The 20,222-nt window shown below is 41.4% G+C and overlaps 1 protein-coding gene across 3 annotated transcripts; it reads left to right on the top strand.

The window, feature by feature from the left end:
* Window positions 1-1,399: 1,399 nt before the first annotated feature.
* LOC111938197 (protein-glutamine gamma-glutamyltransferase 6-like) lies at window positions 1,400-16,315 on the top strand. 3 transcript variants are annotated; one of them, XR_015277034.1, is made up of 16 exons: window positions 1,400-1,692; window positions 2,393-2,595; window positions 3,578-3,693; window positions 5,602-5,775; window positions 5,975-6,214; window positions 9,846-9,964; window positions 10,214-10,339; window positions 10,493-10,673; window positions 10,915-11,050; window positions 11,422-11,525; window positions 11,627-11,869; window positions 12,535-12,852; window positions 13,364-13,488; window positions 13,816-13,979; window positions 14,628-14,752; window positions 15,817-16,165. XR_015277034.1 is itself a non-coding variant. In XM_086852959.1 (15 exons), the coding sequence occupies exons 3-15, from the start codon at window positions 3,687-3,689 to the stop codon at window positions 15,965-15,967; spliced, it is 2,088 nt and encodes a 695-aa protein (XP_086709085.1). In that variant the 5' UTR covers window positions 1,400-1,692; window positions 2,393-2,595; window positions 3,578-3,686; the 3' UTR covers window positions 15,968-16,315. The 3 variants fall into 3 exon arrangements, 2 of the variants coding, with proteins under 2 accessions (XP_086709085.1, XP_023795603.2); XM_086852959.1 differs by lacking the exon at window positions 13,364-13,488 and having other exon boundaries at window positions 15,817-16,315; XM_023939835.2 differs by lacking the exons at window positions 1,400-1,692; window positions 13,364-13,488 and having other exon boundaries at window positions 2,238-2,595; window positions 15,817-16,315.
* The last annotated feature ends 3,907 nt before the right edge of the window (window positions 16,316-20,222 follow it).

Raw genomic sequence — 20,222 nt, 5'->3', positions numbered from 1 at the left:
CTTAGAGACTCTGACTTACATCTGTCTTTCTTTGGAATTAATTCCTCCTGGCTCCAGATGCCATTAACTCATTTTTACATATGAAAGCTTTATCCTGTGGACTCCCAAGGCAGTGTTCCTCCCTACTGGGACTGTGATACTACAACATAGTGAGGATGACTTGCAGAATTTATATCACTTAGCTTTGTCTTCTGTCGTGACATTTTCCTTTTATTTTTCTTTTCTTTCTTTTTGGTAAATCACAGTGACCAAATGAGGCATAAGAAATGTTCAGCAGGAATTTGGGTCATGTCCAATTTGAGAGCCATTCAACAAACACATTGGGGTAATTGCCCAACTCTGTGTACATATTTTAGCATGTTGATATTTTGCATTTGCTGAAAGTCTCCTTTGGAAATAAAAGGCAGGGGAATCTTAAGTCTGAGGGTATTTTGACTTGAGAAGAGCTAGGAATTCTTCACTATAGATGATGTGTCAGGAAGTTATCTCTTAGATTCGAGTTTAGTAAAGCAAACTTCAAGCCTTTATGGGAGGACAGGTACAGGGTAAATGATGGGTTCCAGTGAGGTGGGTGTAGCCCAATGAGTGACTTGGTTTATGGGCAATAAGTGTGTAACAGTAAGTCAAGCTCTGACTGAAAATGACTCTGTGTGTAGGTAAAGTGGATGGAAAGCCAAGCTGCTGCTCTGGCACTGTTGGGCCAGGAAGCAATAAAATCTTAACTCAGTGCCCCAGCTTCCACCACACTAAAGAGGGTTCTGTGACTTGTCATGGGGACTTCTCACTGTTGAGGAGCCCAAGCTCAGATAGATTATAAAGTTCTTTGTCCTTGTAGCCAGAAAAATTGCTTTAGAAGGGCACCTGCAGCCCCCCTGGTTTCCTGCTGCCAGTCACAGGATGTCAGTACAACACCACACTGGATATAAAACGGGATGAGTGGCAGAAAGGATGCCCAAGGAGCCCACAGTAGTACCTTCCCTTTTTTCCTGGTGTTCCTCAAGGCTTGCCAGAGCCAAGAGCTCTCATTGTGTAAATCACAGATCCATAGAATGGCTTGGGTTTGAAGGGACCTCAAAGAAAATCTGGTTCTAATCCCCCTATTGTGGGCAGGAACCCTTTTCATTAGACCAGGTGGCTCAGAGCCATTCAAGCTGGCCTTGAGCACTTGCAGGGATGGGGCAGCCACAGCTTCTCTGGGCAGCCTGTGCCAGGGCCTCACCACCCTCACAGGGAAGAACTTTTCCCTAATATCCAATCTAAACCTACTCTGTGTCAGTCTGAAGCCATTCCCTCTTGTCCTGTCACTCCACACCCTTTTAACTAGTCTCTCTCCAAATTTCTGGTAAGCTCCCTCCAGGTACTGCCACAATTAGATCACCCAAAAGATTCTCTTTTCCAGGCTGAAGAAATCCAGTTCTCTTGGGTTTCCTCACAGGAGAGGAGCTCCATCCCTCTGATCATCTTGGTGGCCTCCTCTGGGTCACAGTAAACCACAGCAGAAGTTTGAGCTCAAGCACAGCCTCAAGTTTAGAATATAGATCTACATTTAATGAAAGAGATGTTCTTTCTACATCCCGTGCGTGTGAAACACCCAGACTGTGCTAAAGTCAAGTGAATTGCACGAGCAGAAATGAGAGAACCTTTAAATCAGACCTTTTACAGCAACATTCCCTGCACATGAAGTTAATGGGTGTAAGTAAAAACCAACTCCAATACAGACTTAGAGAAGAGATTCTGCAATGGGTGGGGGTTTTTTGTTGGGTTTTTTTTCTGGCATTTATACTGCTTTCCTTTTTCTAGTAAAAAGTAGTAACAAGACAATTGTAAGGTAGATTTGGTTACTCTGGGGATATGAACAGTAGATAAAATTATTAAGAAGACAAATCAAATCTAAAAGTTTTTCTCTGAAAGTCAGCAAATTGAACTGCAATTCCAAGACTCTGATACAAGGGAAAAAGAGGAACAAAGTATTTTCAACCATTTTGGATGATGGGTGGGTGGAACTGAGCTAGGAAAAACACCTGGGACAACGTTTAGTCATTAGTCACTCAGGAACCATGACTGCAGCATTCCAAAGGGATTACAGCAGCTGCTGCTGGTGCTTTGCTGTGGTGAAGGTGAGACTGGCAGGTGCCAGTTTGGGATGTAGGCCAGGCTGAGAGAGGCTCTGGTGGCTCGGTGAGCACCACTGTGGGCGTGCCTTGCAGAGGTAAAGGAGGTGGTTGCAGCCAAGACAGAAAAAGTGTTCCGAGATTTAATGACCTGTGTGAGCAGCAAGGAAGAAGAAAGGAAATAGTCAAATGCCAGTGGGAGCAATGTGTAACATCTGAGGCAATCACTGTAAGTACTGAACGCCTGAACTTAAGAACTGGTCGATGCGGTTTGTCACTAGGGCTGTGTGTGAAGACCGGGAAACATCAGAGGCTTGTGGCTCTTATGGTTTCCAAGGAATATGAATTAAGGAAAAGAGAAAAAGACCAACTGAAGTAGCTCTGGACAGCAATCAAACCCATTTGAGGTGATTCCCGGAACAAGCCTTGACAGCAGGAACATCCTGGAAACTTCCAAGGGAAGGAAGAACCGCTGAATTATAATGTAAGTGGAGATGTACTGTGCCAGATGTACTGCTGCCTAGTGGGAAAAGCTTTGTGTTTTTCTTTGGGATGGGGCTGGCATGACTCTCATATTAGGAAGTACTCATAGCCTTTGTAATAGGAAACCAAAGTTTCTCAAAAAGGTACAAAATCAACCTTAGAAACAGCTGCTGGAGCTTAACTTTTGCTATTTCAGTTGGTTTTTCTTTAACTTAAAATTCAGACTAATTTATTTTTAAGTCTACTGAGTGCTAAAACCTGATCAGTGGGGTTGCAGAATCTTAAGCAGATAATCCTCTTCAAAACTACATAATTTTATTACTTGTACTCTTTTACAAAGTGATGGTACAAGACCAAAAATAAATATATTTATAAACCCAAAAACAAATATAGTCATGGTTGTTAAAATGGACAGGCTTAAGGTTTGTGGTGAATAAAAGTAATCAAAGTTATTAGTTTGTGAGTTCTTTTTGAAATAAAACTTTTAGAAAAATATTAATATATGGAGCTAACTTAACAGGTAAACAGATACTTGTTTCTAGTGGGAGCTTATAATTTTATTTGTCAGTGGGTATTGGAGATAATATTAGACCAAAAAAAACCTGTCTGATAGCAACCCACAGCTATTGGACAAACCCAGAAGTGATCTTAACCAACATGGAAGTTAAGTCATCAGGAAATGCTCCTTTTTCCCTTCAGACAGCTTTTACGTCCCACCACACTCCCCATTTCCTCATCCTTGAAGATAACTTATTCATGGCACACCTATTATCTTTGTAGGAAGTTCTTCTTGTCTTGGGATTCAAGAGCATGCATTTCCTCTGAGTAAATAATTCTGGTATCTCCTCCCATAATTACACCCACGTTGAGTAGGAACACTGGCATTAGACAGATACATATTATAGGAACCAGTTAATTCATTTAACAACTTTACAGGTATTAATAACAACTGCTAAGTACCTCTCCCTTCTCTCAAATTTCAGCTGACAGCACGAAAAGATTGCTGGGTTTTTTTCTTTTTATGATTGATGTGACTTGGACATCCTTGAAGAGCAAAGTAGAAGTTGTATGCGATTCTCATAAGCTGAGGGAATGGCAGGTGAGTTCTGCAAGTCATTTGTTTCCCTTCAGCAGGTATTTACTCAGGGCTGTTTCCTCAGGATTCATGCCCTGTAGGTATCTGCTCAGATTTCTTATCTGAAGGTAATTTTATATTGCAATTTGTTCTTGCATTTCATTTTCAAATTTTTGTTGTTATTATTATTAAGGCTTGTTTGAGAATAATTTTTGAGCTAAACAGAGGATATTGGGACAGGGAGGATAAAACAAATTTTCATTACTTCAACAGGCACCATTTTTTAAATGCTTTGTCAGAGATGTGTTATGCTTGGTATTAACAAAATTTGTGTAATCCATCCTAATGGAGCTCTAAGCGTGGAACCTATAGATGGATATTCAAAGATACATTAAAGCCCTACCAAAGGAAAACAGTAATGAGAATTTCTCTGCTTTTTCAAGTTTAAAATGAAGATGATTATTGAGACAGGCAATTGCAAAGCAGGGTTCTCTCTCATTTAATGCTGGAAAAAACATTTACAAATCTCCTCTGCAGGGAGAGCAGCAGCTAACTGCAGTTTGCTGTGGCCCATATATTCATGCTAGAAATTCTCCTTTTCCTCCCATCAATACTTTCTCACATTACCTCTTTCTGGTCTTAAACTACCAGAAAAAGAAATTCTTCCTTTAATTTAATTATAACACTTTTTTAATAAAAATTAATTCTACTTTTACCTCTTCTTCAAGCATTAGATGTAAATTGTGCTTTAATATGCAGCTATATTGTTTCAGATCTGGCTTAGTATTTTACTGACAATCTGCATGGTATAGAAGTTTGTTTGGAGATCACTTAAATAATATTGCATAGGCATTAATCCATCCTCTCCATCCTATTCTTTTTGTTGTTATTATTGTTTTCTTTTGATTTCCCTTTAAAATGGTGGTGGTCCCCCATCCTGTCCCCACTCCCCCCACCCCCAACCTCATTGCATTTATGACACTGACCTTAGTAAAAACGACTTAGAAGAGCCTTCACCAAGGTACTTGCCCTGAGCATTTGTCAAAACTTGAAACACAATGTTCCAGGTGTATTTTGTGGAGTATCCCAGGGCAGATATTAACACAGAAGGTGCTTCTCAGCATTCCCAAAGGCAGCATAACTGCTCAAGTTTGAGCACAGCAACAAAACACAGAAGGGAAAATAATCTTGCAGGGAATACCATGTACATATTTGCTTGGCAAAAAGGCAGTTTTGCATTTGAGGTGTCAGGAACCACTTTATGGGGTTTAAACCACAGAACATAATAACAGCATATGTGCAGGAGGACACAATATCAGAGAACTCCAAGCACACTGCAAGAATTCTTCCATGACCTGAAGTTACTGCCTACTGGAACAGGAACTCCAGTGGTCCAGTTGTCAGTTTGAACAGAGTTAGATCCAGACAGATGGATTGATTTGTCAAAAGCTTCAGCATGTCCTCAAATACCTCTTGCTCATTCCTATAAGACAGATGATCTCTCTGTGCATTTTTCCTTGCATCTAGGCCAAATGGCATCAGGATCTAAGCAGGAAAAGCAAGATGTCCTAATTGCTGTTCCTGTGATCCTAAAAATATGTATGTTGAAAATGCAGAGGAGCTACAGGCCACTTTCTTTGGTGCTGATTATGAAATGACACCAATTTGCCCCTGTAAATTTATTTTTAAGTCCAGTGGTAAAAGAGCATCCAACCCTGTGTAGGAAGTACATAAGTACTCTGTATGAGGGCTCTTTAACAAAACCAAAGACTTCCATTATTGACCAATAGACTTAATTTAGTGGGTCATCTGCTTTTCAGTTGTACTTCCTCCCACAAAAGGTAATTGCTCTTAGTAACCTCCTCATGCCACTAAAAACAGCAAATGACCTCATGCCAGTTGCTTCTCCATGACTTTTCTTGTGTTTTACAGATCTGACCCCGACACACATCAGCTGGCAGCCGTCAGTGAACGCAGCCAACCACCACACTGACAGATATGCCAACACCGAGCTGACCGTCAGGCGAGGACAAGCCTTCATTATCACCCTGTACTTCAACAGGCCGAGGCAGAATGGGGAGAGCCTAGGATTTGTCACTGAAATAGGTAACATTCCCACAGCTTAATCCATGTGCTCAGAGAACTGTAATCTTTATTCCTTGTGGTTCTCTCCTTATTCTACTTAAAGACACGATTTTTCTGCCTGTATCTTTAGTGCTTCCCACACCCCAAAATGCTCAATTTCAAGTGTGAGGTCAATGTTGAAACCCTGGGACGGAAACCAGTGACTCCTTCTCTCTGGCAGGACCATCCCCCTCGGAATCCCATCGCACAAGGGCAATATTTAACCTCTCTGAGGCGGGGGGCAGTGGCTGGAGTGCTGCCCAAGGAGCCAGCGACTCTGCAGCCATGAACTTCACAATAACCAGCCCAGCCAACGCCGTCATCGGGCGCTACAACCTCACCCTCCGTGTCACCACGGGGAACAAGATCTTCTCCAGATACCTGGGCCAGTTTGTGTTACTCTTCAACCCTTGGTGCCCAGGTAGGTGCCAATGCCTTTGCTCTTGAGCACAGCTGAGCTTGTTGTTTTCCTACCTGCACACAGCTGCTCCCTCAAGCTGTCTCCCTTTGGGTTGCCAGAGGCTGCAATCTCAGCTCTGTGCTCCGAGATCTGGCTTCACTACGTTAAAAAGCTGCTGTCACCACCCCACCCCCTTTGTACCCTAACAAAATGTGCTATATGGGGTTATACCACAGACTCCTCAGAACCAAGCAGGTCACTGTTTCTGTAGACAAGGGCTTCTCTGGGCAAAATCTTCCAGTGCATCGCTGCCCTCTGGTAAAGAATTTCCTAACAGTTAATCTGAATCTGTCCCTTTTTTGGTTACAGCAGCTCCCCCTTGCCCAGTCACTCTCAGCCTGTGTAAAGCATTTCTCTCCCTCATTTTCATAAGCCTCTTTATGCACTGGAAGGCCACAGTGAGGTCTCCCTGGAGCCTTCCCTTCCCCAGGCTGAACATCCCCACCTCTCCCAGACTGGCTCCAGAGCAGAGGGCTCCAGACTTTGGAGCAGCTCTGTGGTCTCCTCTGGAGGCTCTAACAGGTCCCCATCTTGTGCTGTGTGAACCCCAGAAGTGGGTGCAGTGCTCCAGGAGGTGCCTCACAAAGGCAGAACCAAGGGGGAGAATCCCCTCCCTCAACCTGCTGCCCACCCCTCTGTTGGTGCAGCCCAGGACATGGCTATAAGCACACACTGCTGGCTCCTGCCCAGTTCCCATGTTCTTCATTTTGGGTTGAAAATGGACAACTCTTGTTGCTCCAACTTTTAATTTCTGCATTTCTTCTGCTACATGCTGAGGCTGCAAATTTCTAACCTCATATTTTCCAACTATGCAATAGTCTAGAAACCTAGATTAGCCTGAAAACATGACACTCTAGTGTTAAGAGAACTCTTAACCATCCCAGAGAGTAAACAGCTTATAAAAGAAAAGTAGCCACAATCATCCACTATTTTTTTTCAGTGACCATATGTTAGTCAAGACCCACTAAGAAATGCGTCAATAACCAAGATGAAAAAAGCTGCTAATTAGCTCAGCAAGTCCTGGAAGACAGAAATAATTATACAAATATGTTCAGGAAACTCAGACCATCTCTATACAGTCCTGAGGGAAAAAAGCTCCCCAGAAACCCCTGAAAAATAATTTGTGTGTAACTTGTAATTGATGGAAACCACACTGCAGGGACAGCAATATTTGACAGCTCCTGAACTGGAACACCAGCGTGGCAATGCTACTCAAGAGACCAAACTCTTCTCAGATGACAGCAGAAAAATTAAGTTGTGCCCATTACAATTTTAAACTAATGATTTTGCAGAAGAGTCCTCCAGATTTACCAGATGATGCAATGGCTACTGACAGATAAAAGGGAGTATCCTTAATCCTGAATGAAGGATGCTGCTGAAAAGGTTCTGCAGAGTGCAGTAGCTCCCTGATCCTGACAAACAGGAGCAGATTCAATTTGAGGGTATGTTATCACTATTGTAACTGTCATAGCAGAAGGGAAATGGAAAATTTATTTTCTTGCTAAAGAATAAATGGAAAATCTGGTCTGTAGATATGGTTCCAGGTGGGAGATTAGTCCTTAAGATGAGGAATACAGAAATTAATTTATGAACTGTTAATATCAATAAAGAACTACTTGTAAGAAAACAGTCAGGACTAGAGATGAAAGAAAAAATACTAGATTGGAGAAAAGCTACTGGAGAGTAGATCCTTAAATGTCATCTGAAAAAACACTCAGATCACTGACTTTGGCATGCTGACATTAAACAGCATTGTCCATGCCCAAATGGGCTGGGACAACACACAGAAATAAATTGGCTGACCTTAGAGAGTGGAGAAGGTGAGAAGAAATAAGGTATAACAATAGGAAATAAAAGACCACACTCTAGGGAGAAATAACAATGATTTCAGTGACAGACTTATCACCTGGAAATCATGAAGAATGTGAAAGCCCTTGTTAATCAAAGAACAAGAACCAAAGTGAAATGGCCCTGAAAAAGGAAAATGCAATCTTAAGCTGTATAAGAAAAAACAGTCAGATTTGAATGTTAATGCCATTGAATGAGATGACAAGAATTAAACCATGTTCTGTGAAGGGTTACTAGGATAAATGAAGATGTGAAAAATCTTCTGGACCAAAAAAACCCAAAAAATGTAGTTTAGAAAGGTACAAATGTTTATTGAGACCACATAAACCCTAGGGGAAAAAAAAAAAAAAAAGATGTTCTTCAAGTGATTGTACAAGGACATTTAGATTGCTCAGAATAATAAACTCACAGGGCTAGAAGGATCTTAGAAAGTCATCTACACCACACCAGGGCTCTAAGGCAGGTTCAGTGCAGCACTTAGGTCATTCCTGAGAGGTCTTGAATTCCTTCTTAATGACCAGCCATTAGGGAAGCTCCCCTGGAAATTCCTTCCAATAAAACACAAGCCTTTTTATAAGATCTTTATCCTATTAACTAACCAAATGCTTCTTGCTTTGACTTCAGTATATAATTTCTCATCCTACGTATGATAGACACCAAGAATAGATTTTATTTCCCTCCAGCCCCATCCTCTTCACAAGAATTTCTGGAATTGATTACAATGCTTGCCCCATTCCTCACCCCCATTTTCTTCCTACCTTAAATAATTCTGAGTTAATTCATACCTCAGATTTTCAGGAATGCTGAGCCTTCTTAGTGCTCCTCCCCCTTTTTCCAACTGTTTCACATCTTGAAGTGCAGCACCTGAAGCTGCACACAGGCCTCCATGTCCATGAGACCCCAAAACCTCAGGAATCAATGGTGATGATATTATTTTTAAAAAGTGTGGTCAACAACCACAAAAATAGATTTATACCACATGATACAATTTTTAAAATAAACTGCAATCTTTTCATTTGCAGGAAGGGAAGGATGGGAAGTTCCTATAGGAAGGCAAAGAAGTTGAATCAATAAAATAGAAAAGCTGATCTTTTTGTATGTATTTCCTGAAATCCTGAACCTTTCAGAAAATATCTTTAAACATTATGGACTTAAAAGCAGAGCTAAGCAGATATTGCTACCTAAAGAGTGACCAAAACAACCTAAACCTCTGTGGGAATCAATGCTTTCATAGCACCTAAATGTTGTGCCATAAACTTGGGAAAACAATGAGGAACAATGAACTCCAAGTCAGTGGCTGAGCAGGTTATCCTAATAACATTCCTGATAGGACTTTGGATCAGGCAAGCATAGGTCTTCATTTAGGAAACTTAAAACAAGACAAACACATCTGGAGAGAAAAATGTCATCTGTGTGGCTCTTTTCAAATATCTGTTCTGCTTCTAACTACTCTGAGAAGACAGAAAAATGTGGTGAGCTATCCTGGACTTTTAAATAATACACAAGGCTACCCTAAAAATAGAGGAAAAGAAATAACTAATATTATATGGATCCTCCTTTCACCCTCCCCCACTTTCCCTGGCCATGTATAAAAACAGACATTATCACTGAACTGCACCAGTTCATGGAGCTGAAACAATTCTATTTTGCAAATAGAAGTTTTCTGCTTGCTAAATCAGGACAAAAATGTTTCTGATAGGTTACTGGTATTCTCAGCTTTAAGCCTGTCCAACTTGGTTTTCAGGTGATGATGTCTACATGTCCAATGAAAATGAGAGACAAGAATATGTTCTAAATGAAAATGGAATAATCTTTGTGGGCAATGCAAGGTACATTGAAGCAAGAGGGTGGTATTATGGACAGGTAAGTCACAAGGACTTTGTTTGGACTCTCATTCTGTCTCCAACAGCATTTATCTTATCATTATTTGCTGTTTATATAATACCTGCACAAACCTGGGGAGCCTCACTTGTGGTTTGCTCACATGTGCCCCACTGTCCCTGTCACCTTTGGGCTGGGATACCTCAGAAAGGAGGAACTGCAGTAAAATCTCCTTTAATTCTGTTTGTGAAAACATCCATTTTCTTAAAAATGTATCTTACCTGATCACAGTTTCAAGACCTTCTAAACATCTGTCTCACCATGCTCGATCTGAGCCTGTACTACCGTCAGGACCCAGCCATGGATGTGTCACGGAGGGGAGACCCTAAATATGTGGGCCGAGTAATCAGTTCTATGGTAAGAAATGGACACCTTGACCCCAATCCCACGTGAGTAAGCAGCAAACCCCACTGAGACTCAGCCTCCTGCACCCTAAGCAACTGCATGAGCTGCACACAGTGCATCACAGACAATTAATGATGTGCATTCTGCCCACTGGCCTCTTCTCAGATCAATGGAAATGATAACGACAACGGAGTTCTCCTGGGGAAGTGGCAGGGGAGTTTCCACTCGCATGAGAACCCATCCCGCTGGGATGGCAGCGTGGTGATCCTCAAGAAGTGGCGCCAGGACAACTACAGGCCTGTTCAGTATGGCCAGTGCTGGGTGTTTGCAGGTGTGATGTGCACAGGTGAGCTGTCAGGATAGAGGACTGGGGTGAAATGGAAATTGATAGAAATCTGGTTTTATCAAAACTACAAAGCGATAATTTCTACCAAAGGAACAGTGCTGTGATGATTGCTAATGCTGAAGAATCACAAAATATTTAGATGCTTCTCAGATATTTGTAATCATTGAACTAAAGCTTTGTGGTCTGTTGCATTTCTTCAAAATGCTATTTTTTTTATTATTTTTTGTAAAATATATTTCAGTTTTGAGGTGCTTGGGGATTCCAACTCGTTTGGTTTCAAATTTTAACTCTGCCCATGACGTGGATAGAAACCTGAGTATCGATAAGTACTATGACAGCTCTGGAAGGAGTCTTAATATCAGCAAGGATTCCACATGGTAAATATAATTTCTTCCATTTCACCCACAACAATAGAGAGAATCTAGGAGACTTAAAAACATGAGCACTAGTAGTACAAAAGCAACTGAGTGGGCAAAATGTGATACAACCACCTAAATTAATACTGCAGACATCTATTTGGAAAACAAACAAACAACATAGTTCATGATTTTCTCTCTCCCTGCCCTGAGGCCTATACCTCAAAAGCAGGCAGTAAATGTGTCCTTTGAAAGAGGTACTGTAACTTGACAGTTTGTGTCTCAGTTTAGAATTTAGGAATTTTTGTTTTGAAATTCACTACTCCTCTCCAGCTGGAAGTCTGCTTGACTCTACATTATCGTGCTCTTTAGACATTGTTCTTTGTCTCCAGGGATTATCATGTCTGGAATGAAAGCTGGTTCATTCGCCCAGACCTGGGAAGATCATACAATGGGTGGCAGGTTTTAGATGCAACTCCACAAGAACAAAGCAGAGGTAAGAGCGCAAGTTCTCAGCCTGACTTAAGAGTCCTTCTCCAAACTGAGCACAACTAATAAAGTTTAACCATTTTGTTTGTTTGTTTTTCCACAAACTAGGAATTTTTCAGTGTGGCCCTGCATCTGTCTTAGCCATTAAAGAAGGTGAAGTAGACCTGGATTACGACACCTTGTTTGTGTACTCAGAGGTGAACGCTGACTGCAACAGATGGATTGTGTACAATGATGGAACTAAGAAAAGGGTTTATTGTGACACTGAAATCATTGGCAGGTCCATCAGCACCAAAGCTGTGGGCAGCAACGGCCGTGTGGATGTCACTGCCAACTACAAATATCCAGAAGGTAGAGGATTTAGCCCAAGTGATCTCCTGTTATTGCCTACTGAATCCTTGGTGCTGGGAAGCTACAATGGGGAACCTGCTTAGTCTGGACATCTCTACCCTGCCTTCAGAAAATATTTCTCCAGTGTGCTCAGATTACTTTCTGAATACAATTAAGAAGGTGTTACATTTCTGGGTTTGTGCATTCAGTAGCTTCCTTATTAAGGGACAGTACAAAATATACTTTAGTCCCTTCTACAGAAGTGTAAAATCTAATGGATACACAAAACAGGGCTGTAAGACACATTTTACTACCCAAGGCAGACAAACCCTCAGGGTTTCACTCCTCAGTGCTTTAGTGTAACCTTATTTAATACAGAGGCTGGCTGTCATCAGACCAGCACAGTATCACTTAGCACACTACTGCATGCTCTGACCAGAGAAAAAGAAATCTCACTTCTAAATAAATACAAATGCATCATATTTCATTTTAGTGATTTATTCACCTTGTAACAGTATATCCCCTGTGAAAAACCTGAATGGAGGCTTAATGAAGATACAGGGAGCTTTTAGGTACGGCATATTTCTGGGTGATGCTGATACCCTGTACTGGTCTGAAAACCTGTTTACAGAGGAAGTGCATTTGCAACAAAAGTAGAATTTTACTTGGTTCTCTGCTTCCACCAGGCTCTTCTGAGGAAAGACGAGTCTATAGAAAGGCCTTGGCCAAGATATTGGGAACGAGCGTCACAGAAGGACGCACAGATTCTGCTGGGGGAAGATCTTCAGAGACAATGAGAAACCCTGGGATCGCTGGGAAATTCAAGCTGGCTGAACCCCCAGTTTTTGGCAAAGACATTAACCTAATCCTGGTCCTCAGCAACCTCTCCTCTGACCGCAAGAGCGTGAGGGTGGACATGAGTGCCTCCACCATCCTGTACACAAGGAGAACGGTGGCAGAGATCCTGAAGGCAGCCACTTCTGTGGAGCTTGGTCCTAAACAAGGTAACTTTTAATGTCCCTAAGGAGCCAATATAGCTCTGTTCCTAGCCACAGGAAGGCAACTGTAAGGAGGAAGCATCAGTATCATGCCTGTACCAGCTTTGTGGTGCATCTACTCATCCCACCTCTTCACAGAATTCTTTATGAGTACACTTTACTTTTTTTTTTCCCCCTCTGAAAACTTTCAGTTGTTCAAGTACTAAATGAATGTTTCATGAAATGTTACATAGAGGTTATACACTTAGGTTATAGCTCCAGAGCAGCAGTATGTGTGTGTTTCATGGCTTCTGTATGTATATATATGTGTATGTGTGTGCGTGTGGTGATTATTATGTAGGAACACACCTTACCCTTAACAAGAAATAAAAGTCTGATGTGTGCCTTCTGCCACTCAATGGGCAACACATGAAAAGAAATCAACTAGGAAAAAGTTTAAATGTTACAGTGAAATTCTGTCTCTCTTTTGAAGAGTCAAGACCATTGAAATTATTATAGAGATCTTTTTCATCCCCAGGGGCTACAAAGATAAACATTTTCCCCATACACAGCAGAAAAGTTGTAGGACTACAATGAGCAGCTGACCAGGTCACTTGAAAAGGATCTCTGTGAAACTTGACCCAAACTTTCTTCTCGACTGAGGTAAAATAAAGAGGATATAAGGAGGGAATAGATTAAAATGGTTATATCTCTAATCATAAGAAATACAAAGAGTCAGGAATTCAGTAAAATGTAGATGAGCAGACTCACTCATTTTCAGGCCAAAATCCCCTATTCAAAACTGTAAGGGTCAAATGAGTTAAAGTAGGCAGGGGAAATACACAGTCAGTCTCACAAGAAGGAAATATAAACAAACTTCACTGCCATCTTTATTCTCGTCAGTAATTAATAAAACCCCTCACTATAACTCTTTTTTCTTTGGCTTGCTTTGAAAATGTAATGGTTCCTAAATATTTGTCTGAATTCTAGGGAAGCATATCCGGGTAAAGATCCCTTATACTCATTATGGAAAATATCTGACTACTGACAAAAGGATCCAAGTTACCGCTTTGTGTGAAGTCATGCGCACACACGGGCTGAAGCTGCTGGTGGAGAAGACAATCATTTTAGAGGACACAAACATCATCATTAAGGTGAATAATTTTCTCCCTGATGTTCTGAACAGATGCTAAAAGGTCTTTCTGGAGCTCAGATCTTAAGAACCTGGGGATAAATGTATTACTTTTAGGCTGCCATTTCAGATGTTGTTCCAAAATTCTGCCTGCTTGAATTGAGAATGCAAGGATGTGAGAGGCTGGGTCTGAACCTTGGCCTGAATCTGGCCTGGTTTTCAGAACAGCTCTGTTACCTTCTTTTTTTTCCAATCACAAGCCACTGCCTTATGTTCCACAGGACTTGTTTTCATTCCATGTATTGGCAAGTGCTTGTGTTGTCCTTAAAGAACTTTGCCAAAATACAGATTTAAACCCTTAATTCTAACCAGTGCTAGAGCCAGTTCATATTGTTTTGCACATTAATCCTAATCAGTGATGTGCCAAAAAAGGAGAAAAAGCCACTCAGCAACCAAAATATCAGACAGATTTCATGGGACATGTGTGTGTGTGTAGCCAGGGCTCTATTTCACCGAAATAATGCACAAAATACAGCAGACAGCTGGACAGCCCTATTGAGCCATGCCAGCTTCAAACATCAGGAGAGCCAATGCTTGCCAGCTAAATGCCACTTGCAGCTCCACTGAATTCTGACTCCAGAGAGTGATCAGAAGGTGTTTTGTCCTGCAGCTGCCCCGGAGGGTCGTGGTGAACAGAGCTGTGTCTCTGGAGATCTCCTACGCCAACCCCCTGCCGGAGCCCGTCAGCCGCTGCGTGCTGCTGGTGACCCTGATGAACCAACAGGTCAAGATAAAGTAAGTGCAAGCTGCAGCCATCACTCACTGCTTACTGTGACCAACAGCATGTCTAATTCCTCAAAAGAAAGAAGGAAAAAAAAAAACCCACACTTGACCTGGATTTTTTATGTTTTCTATTTCTGAAAACAAAAACACCACCAAATGTGATTAGGAGAATACAGATATATAGAATATAGATATATGAGAACAGAGATGTGATTCCTTAATCATGTGGTGCTTTTTCCACATGGAACTTCTTTAACAACTCAAACCTGATAGCATTCTTCTTTCCTGGGAAAGCAAATGTTCATGTCAGATTCTTTTGTCTCTCTGCAGCTTATTCTATGGTTTGGCTTTCTGTTTTTATTTTCATATACAATACCCTGATACTACAAAGATAATTAGGCAAAAGCAAATAAGTCAGACACTCCCCTTGGTTCAGCCCAAACAAAAAGTTGCTCTGTTCTTCTTGAAAGCAGGAAAAAACTTGCCTTTTCAAAACATAAAAGCAAATTCTTCTTTTTTTTCCTTTTCTTCTGGGCTCTGCTGCTTTATGGATCAGCTCAGTGCTGAGTAATAGTTTGTACTTCCTAAAGCTCCTTATACTGTAAAACAGCCTGACTTGCTTTGGCTGTGGAACTGTTTGGACTTAATAATCCATAAAAAAAACCTTCAACATTATTCCAGTAAAAGACAAAGCAAATTTAGGCCAAAAGGAGATACAAACCAAAGGACAATGGCCATTAGAAAAGTCATTATTGTCAAAATGGATATGAACCAAGCAGGCATTGGAGAGAGTGCTGACCTTTGCCATCAGAGTTCTTCTGTTCTGAGTTTGTGCTGATTATCCAAATTTGCAGCCAGCCCTAAGACGGAGCTGTGACATTGCACCTCTCTTCTCCATAATTCCATTTGAGAGTAAAGGAGGATGGTGCTGTCCTTTCTCATCTTAGTCTACACAAAGCCTCAAAACCCAAGGCTGGGTCTTAAGTAACTACAGTTCTGTTTCTTGGGAATCTCATAAAAGACAATGCAAGCCTGAACTAAATCCTTTTTTTTCTTTTCCTATTTTTTTTTTTCAGTTTGGCACCACTGGCACCGAGGGAGAGATCAAGAATTTATTTTGAGTTCACACCTCGGAGGGCTGGGCCCTTACAGCTGCAAGTAGACTTCTCTTGTGACAAATTTTCACACGTTAAGGGATTTGTAACAATTGCAGTAGCACCTGCATAATGTGATGGAATCAACCTTCCATTTCAGCATAAACACAGCAAGACACTCTCCTCTGTATAGGGACAGTGATGACAGAAAAGAACTTTGCACAAAAATTCCTCTTACATTGCAGTAGAATCAAGTCTGCTTCATGGTGCTTAATTATTCAGTCTCTAATTGTACTTCTCTTCCCTCCCACCCCCCGACAAAACAAAAAAATGGAGTCCCTTCTTTGTAGAAATAGTTTCAGGATTTTCAAATCCCATTCTGTTAAGATCCCAGTTTTGACTTTTCCCTCAGATAATTAATACAATCTCCTTTTGACGACATTCTAATTGTCAGCAATAAATAAAAAATCATTCTCAACTGTATTGTTTTAAAATGATTTATACATTCCATGGGGGTATTACAAGAAATCACAAGACTGAGGAAAAGGTTATTTTTTTTCATTTCACAAGCCACTAACCTAGAAGAGCAGAACATTTCCTCCATTGTTCACCTAAGTTCTGTATTTGTGATGCCTGTAGTTCCACAAATGGAGAGGGAAAAAGCCTGGGAAGGCTGGGAAAAGTGATGCTTGGGGTCCATGGCATTATTGGTGTAGCCTGTGGGCAGAGGCCTGTCACAGGGTGGAGAACACATACACATATTCAAAACATTAGCTTAAATCTTATGCAGCCTGACAGAATAAATAAAGCACAGAGAGGGTTTTGCAATAACGTGGCAGCCCAGCAACACAGAGAAAACTTTTCTTGCCCACCAGTGGAAGGTCACTGAGGATAAGGAACACATTTATTTTTTGAAGGTCTTCAGACCTTCCCCGTGTGGCACACTCAGAGGCAGCCCCACACCTGTCAGTGTCTGCAGACACAAACCTCTTTTGTGAGTTCCCAATCCCAGCATTTCCAGGTGCCAGGTCTCCCCTGAAACCCATCTTTGAGTGGCTGTGAGGATTCCCTGTCCCTGGAGCTGCCAGCTCACCCTCAGAGCAGGATGTGGGGCAATCGTGGTGTGCAAACAACTCTGCTGAGCCTGAAGAGTTCTGTTCGCTGTATGACTTACAAAAAGTTTAAAGCAGAATTAATAAGCTGAAAGAGAGCTGTCAGGAGTTATGGACCTGGGTATTTTTGTCTGACAGTTGATCAGAGTCTGAGGGATCCAGATATAATCACAGATTTTTACAGAAAAAAAAACCCAAAACAACAACACACAAGAAACCATAAAAAACCGCTTTAGATTCCCTTTTTAAAAAATGTATTTAAACTGCAGGCAATTAATTCACCTTTTTGGTTCCCAGAAATCTTGATATGGAGTGGAAACAAAACAGAAAACAGAACTGAAAAAAAAAAAGACAGAAGGCAGAATGTAGAGGTGAGGAAAATAAGAGATCATCCCTTCTCCTGACACCCCTTACTCCTCTCATTCCAGTCCACTGGAAGTCCAGAGCAGCCTGCAGCTTACTCTTGGGACAAATTGTCAGGACATGTTTTTAGATAAGCTGCTACACAGGATGAGGGAGGAGAGGGCAGGAGGGAGCTGCAGGAGCAGAGAGTGCCTGTAATTACCGTGGGCAGGGCTCACACCAGAAGAGCAGCTCTGCAGCTTCCTCCAGGGCCCAACCAACCCTGCCGTGCCAAACAGCTACAGAGAAACTATGTGCATGTGTGATGAGCACCAAACTACAAAGAAAAATTAATAGAAGCAGAGGCAGCCATTAAACACTTCTCTTTACTTAACACAGGTCCCTGATCACAGTTGTGCTGACTGCACAATGCCCCCTCCCTGGCAAGTGTTCCTCCTTACAGAAAAAAATGCATATTATAGGCAATCATGTCAGAAAGAGGTAGTGATGAGAAGGAAGCATTATTACAGCAATGTTGTGGCAAAGACAGAACAAATTATATGAAGTTATGAGGAAGATCTTCAGACAGATGTCTTAAAAAAAAAAAAAGAAAAAGTGGGGAGAAAAGCTACTGGCAGTAACGTTAATTATTATAAATCTACTTAGATCACTCCATGTCCCACGTGGATGTGTTGTACCATAGGTACATTAGTCTACACTTGCTCTCTGGACATACAGCCCCAAAAACCTAGATTGGCACAAACCACCTAAAATTAAGTTGCTCCTGTCTACTTAAGATAATATTTCCTTCTATTTCCTCCTATTAGACCCATTTTGGACGTTTGAAAAGGCCTTCCTCTCTAAAACCCCAGAATACTGATTATCATCTTTCCTCAGTCATTCACCAGTTTTACATAAGGATAATTGGATTCAATATTGTGCAATTAAGGCAGTCATCAGTGGATGCTCACGTAGGATATCACTACAAAAACAGTGGCTACCAACCACAAGTCACACCCAGCTTGTATAAACTCCAGCCTATGTAGCCAAGTCCAGTCCTGAGCCTTTCATTACTGGTGCTGGTGGAAGAGGATTTAGAATGTTCTTGCACACTTTTGTGACTGTAACCTGAGCTACGCACAAGTGTGGAAAAGAAGAAAGAATCCTTATGGCAGGTAAGTTCATCCAGCTTGATGGCTCCAGACATCACTCTTCCCATCCAGATGAGCAATATTTGCTGAGGAAACAAGATAAATTACATCTAGCTGCTCTTTCAGGAACTTTGCTTTTTTAGATTAAGTGTATTTATTGTTTTTTCTACTAGAACTGATTTTCTTTTTTCTTTTATTATCACATGTCTTGAACTTTTTTATTTTTCCAGTAACACAGAAAAGTAGAGTAAAGAAATATTTTTCTGTCATATCAATTAACTGCTCTATTCAGTGCTTTGGCAGCCATCTAACTAACTATTGGCTAGTGATTGGGGCATCAAACTGCTACACACAAACCCCAGGCTCCAAGATCCAAGTCTGGCCTCAGCCAGGTGGCCTCTGGTCTCCCAAGAGGAGCTCTGCCAGCCGAGTGCTGCTTGTCTGTCTGGGGTTGCACTTGCTGTGCTCACTCTCATGCTGACTGTAAAGATCTTGAGTTAGACATGTGTACCATGGAATACTCACACACAGACTCTACAGTTCAGCCTAAACTGGTTTTCCTGTTAGAGCTTCGGCTTCCAGTCAAAGGCAAAGAGAACCCTGTGAGCACCATGGTCAGCATCTTCACCAGGCTTTTCCTTCTGAGCATGCTCCATTACAGAAGGGACACCCAAACAAATTTTTGGCCAACTGTACATTGACAGAATTATAGAAAATAAGTTTTCCTCACAGGCACTGAAAGAAGAAAAAGAAATTATAAGATTGAAATTGAAACTATGAAGATCAAAACAAGGATAAATTTGAGATGCACGTGGACAAAAGACTGGCATCAAGCTTTACTGTGCTCTTTCCCCATATACAGAACTTTTCTTTCTGATCTCCTGCACATATTTTCTAGAAATGCATATGCAGCCATGAACTTTGCAAGGCAAATCAAGCTATTGATGCAGTAAATTGTTAGAGCAAACCAAAGCTAGCCACTGCCTTCTTTATCTTTCCTACTTCTGCTCACTTCCCCTCTTCTTTTTGGACATCTTGTCTTTGCCTGTGACATTTCACTCTGACAGTCTTCAGCAGCACTATTTAGGTCCTTTAATATCAGAGCCTTGCTAATATCAGGCCATGGCTCAGCTGCCATGAAATCCTCTATGCATGACATTTTTATTTACAAATGTGCAAAATGCTCTCAGTTTCCTGCATCCCTGCACAACACGTGGTGCTCCCTGCCCCGCAGAGCCTGGGCATTCAGGATACACATGGAGAAATTGCAGCAAGGCAAACTGACTCCTTCTCAAACCCTGACTCCAAGTGCCCTTCAGAAACACCTCCTAAGTCACTCTTAAATTAGAGGACTTGATATTAGGAATGATGTTTTCCATAGGTCCCTTTCAATTAAACATGTTTGAGGCAGGAAAATGAAGTGATGATGCAAGCAACACGCTTTCCAGGCATTTCACATCATGTGACTCAAACATCAAACTCCTGCCAATGGAATTTTGGTCTCCAGGTGACACATCTGAAGCAAGACCCTTAACTAAAAACACTCACACATGCTTATGCAAACAGACTACAGGAAAGCCACTTGCTCCAGGCCTTTACTGCCTGGAGTATGCCTCAGAAATGCACATTTCTTCCAAAAAGCTGAAAAATGGGTACAATTACACCTTTATCAAGCCTTCATAGAATATAACTCCATGCTGCAAATGCAGCAGAAAACTGAAATCTCACCCTCTCTATTATTATAGTAGAACCTTATCAATTGTCTCAGACATCTTGGTTCAGT

Source organism: Cyanistes caeruleus, chromosome 16 (assembly GCF_971803275.1).
Source record: "Cyanistes caeruleus chromosome 16, bCyaCae1.hap1.1, whole genome shotgun sequence".
Classification (NCBI taxonomy): Eukaryota; Metazoa; Chordata; class Aves; order Passeriformes; family Paridae; genus Cyanistes; species Cyanistes caeruleus.
This window is presented reverse-complemented; position numbering and strand designations above follow the sequence as displayed.

Coding starts and splice junctions, on each gene's coding strand:
- LOC111938197 (XM_086852959.1), top strand. Junction 10,674..10,914: donor TGCAGGTGTGATGTGCACAG/GTGAGCTGTCAG, acceptor AATATATTTCAG/TTTTGAGGTGCTTGGGGATT. Junction 11,870..12,534: donor CAACTACAAATATCCAGAAG/GTAGAGGATTTA, acceptor TGCTTCCACCAG/GCTCTTCTGAGGAAAGACGA.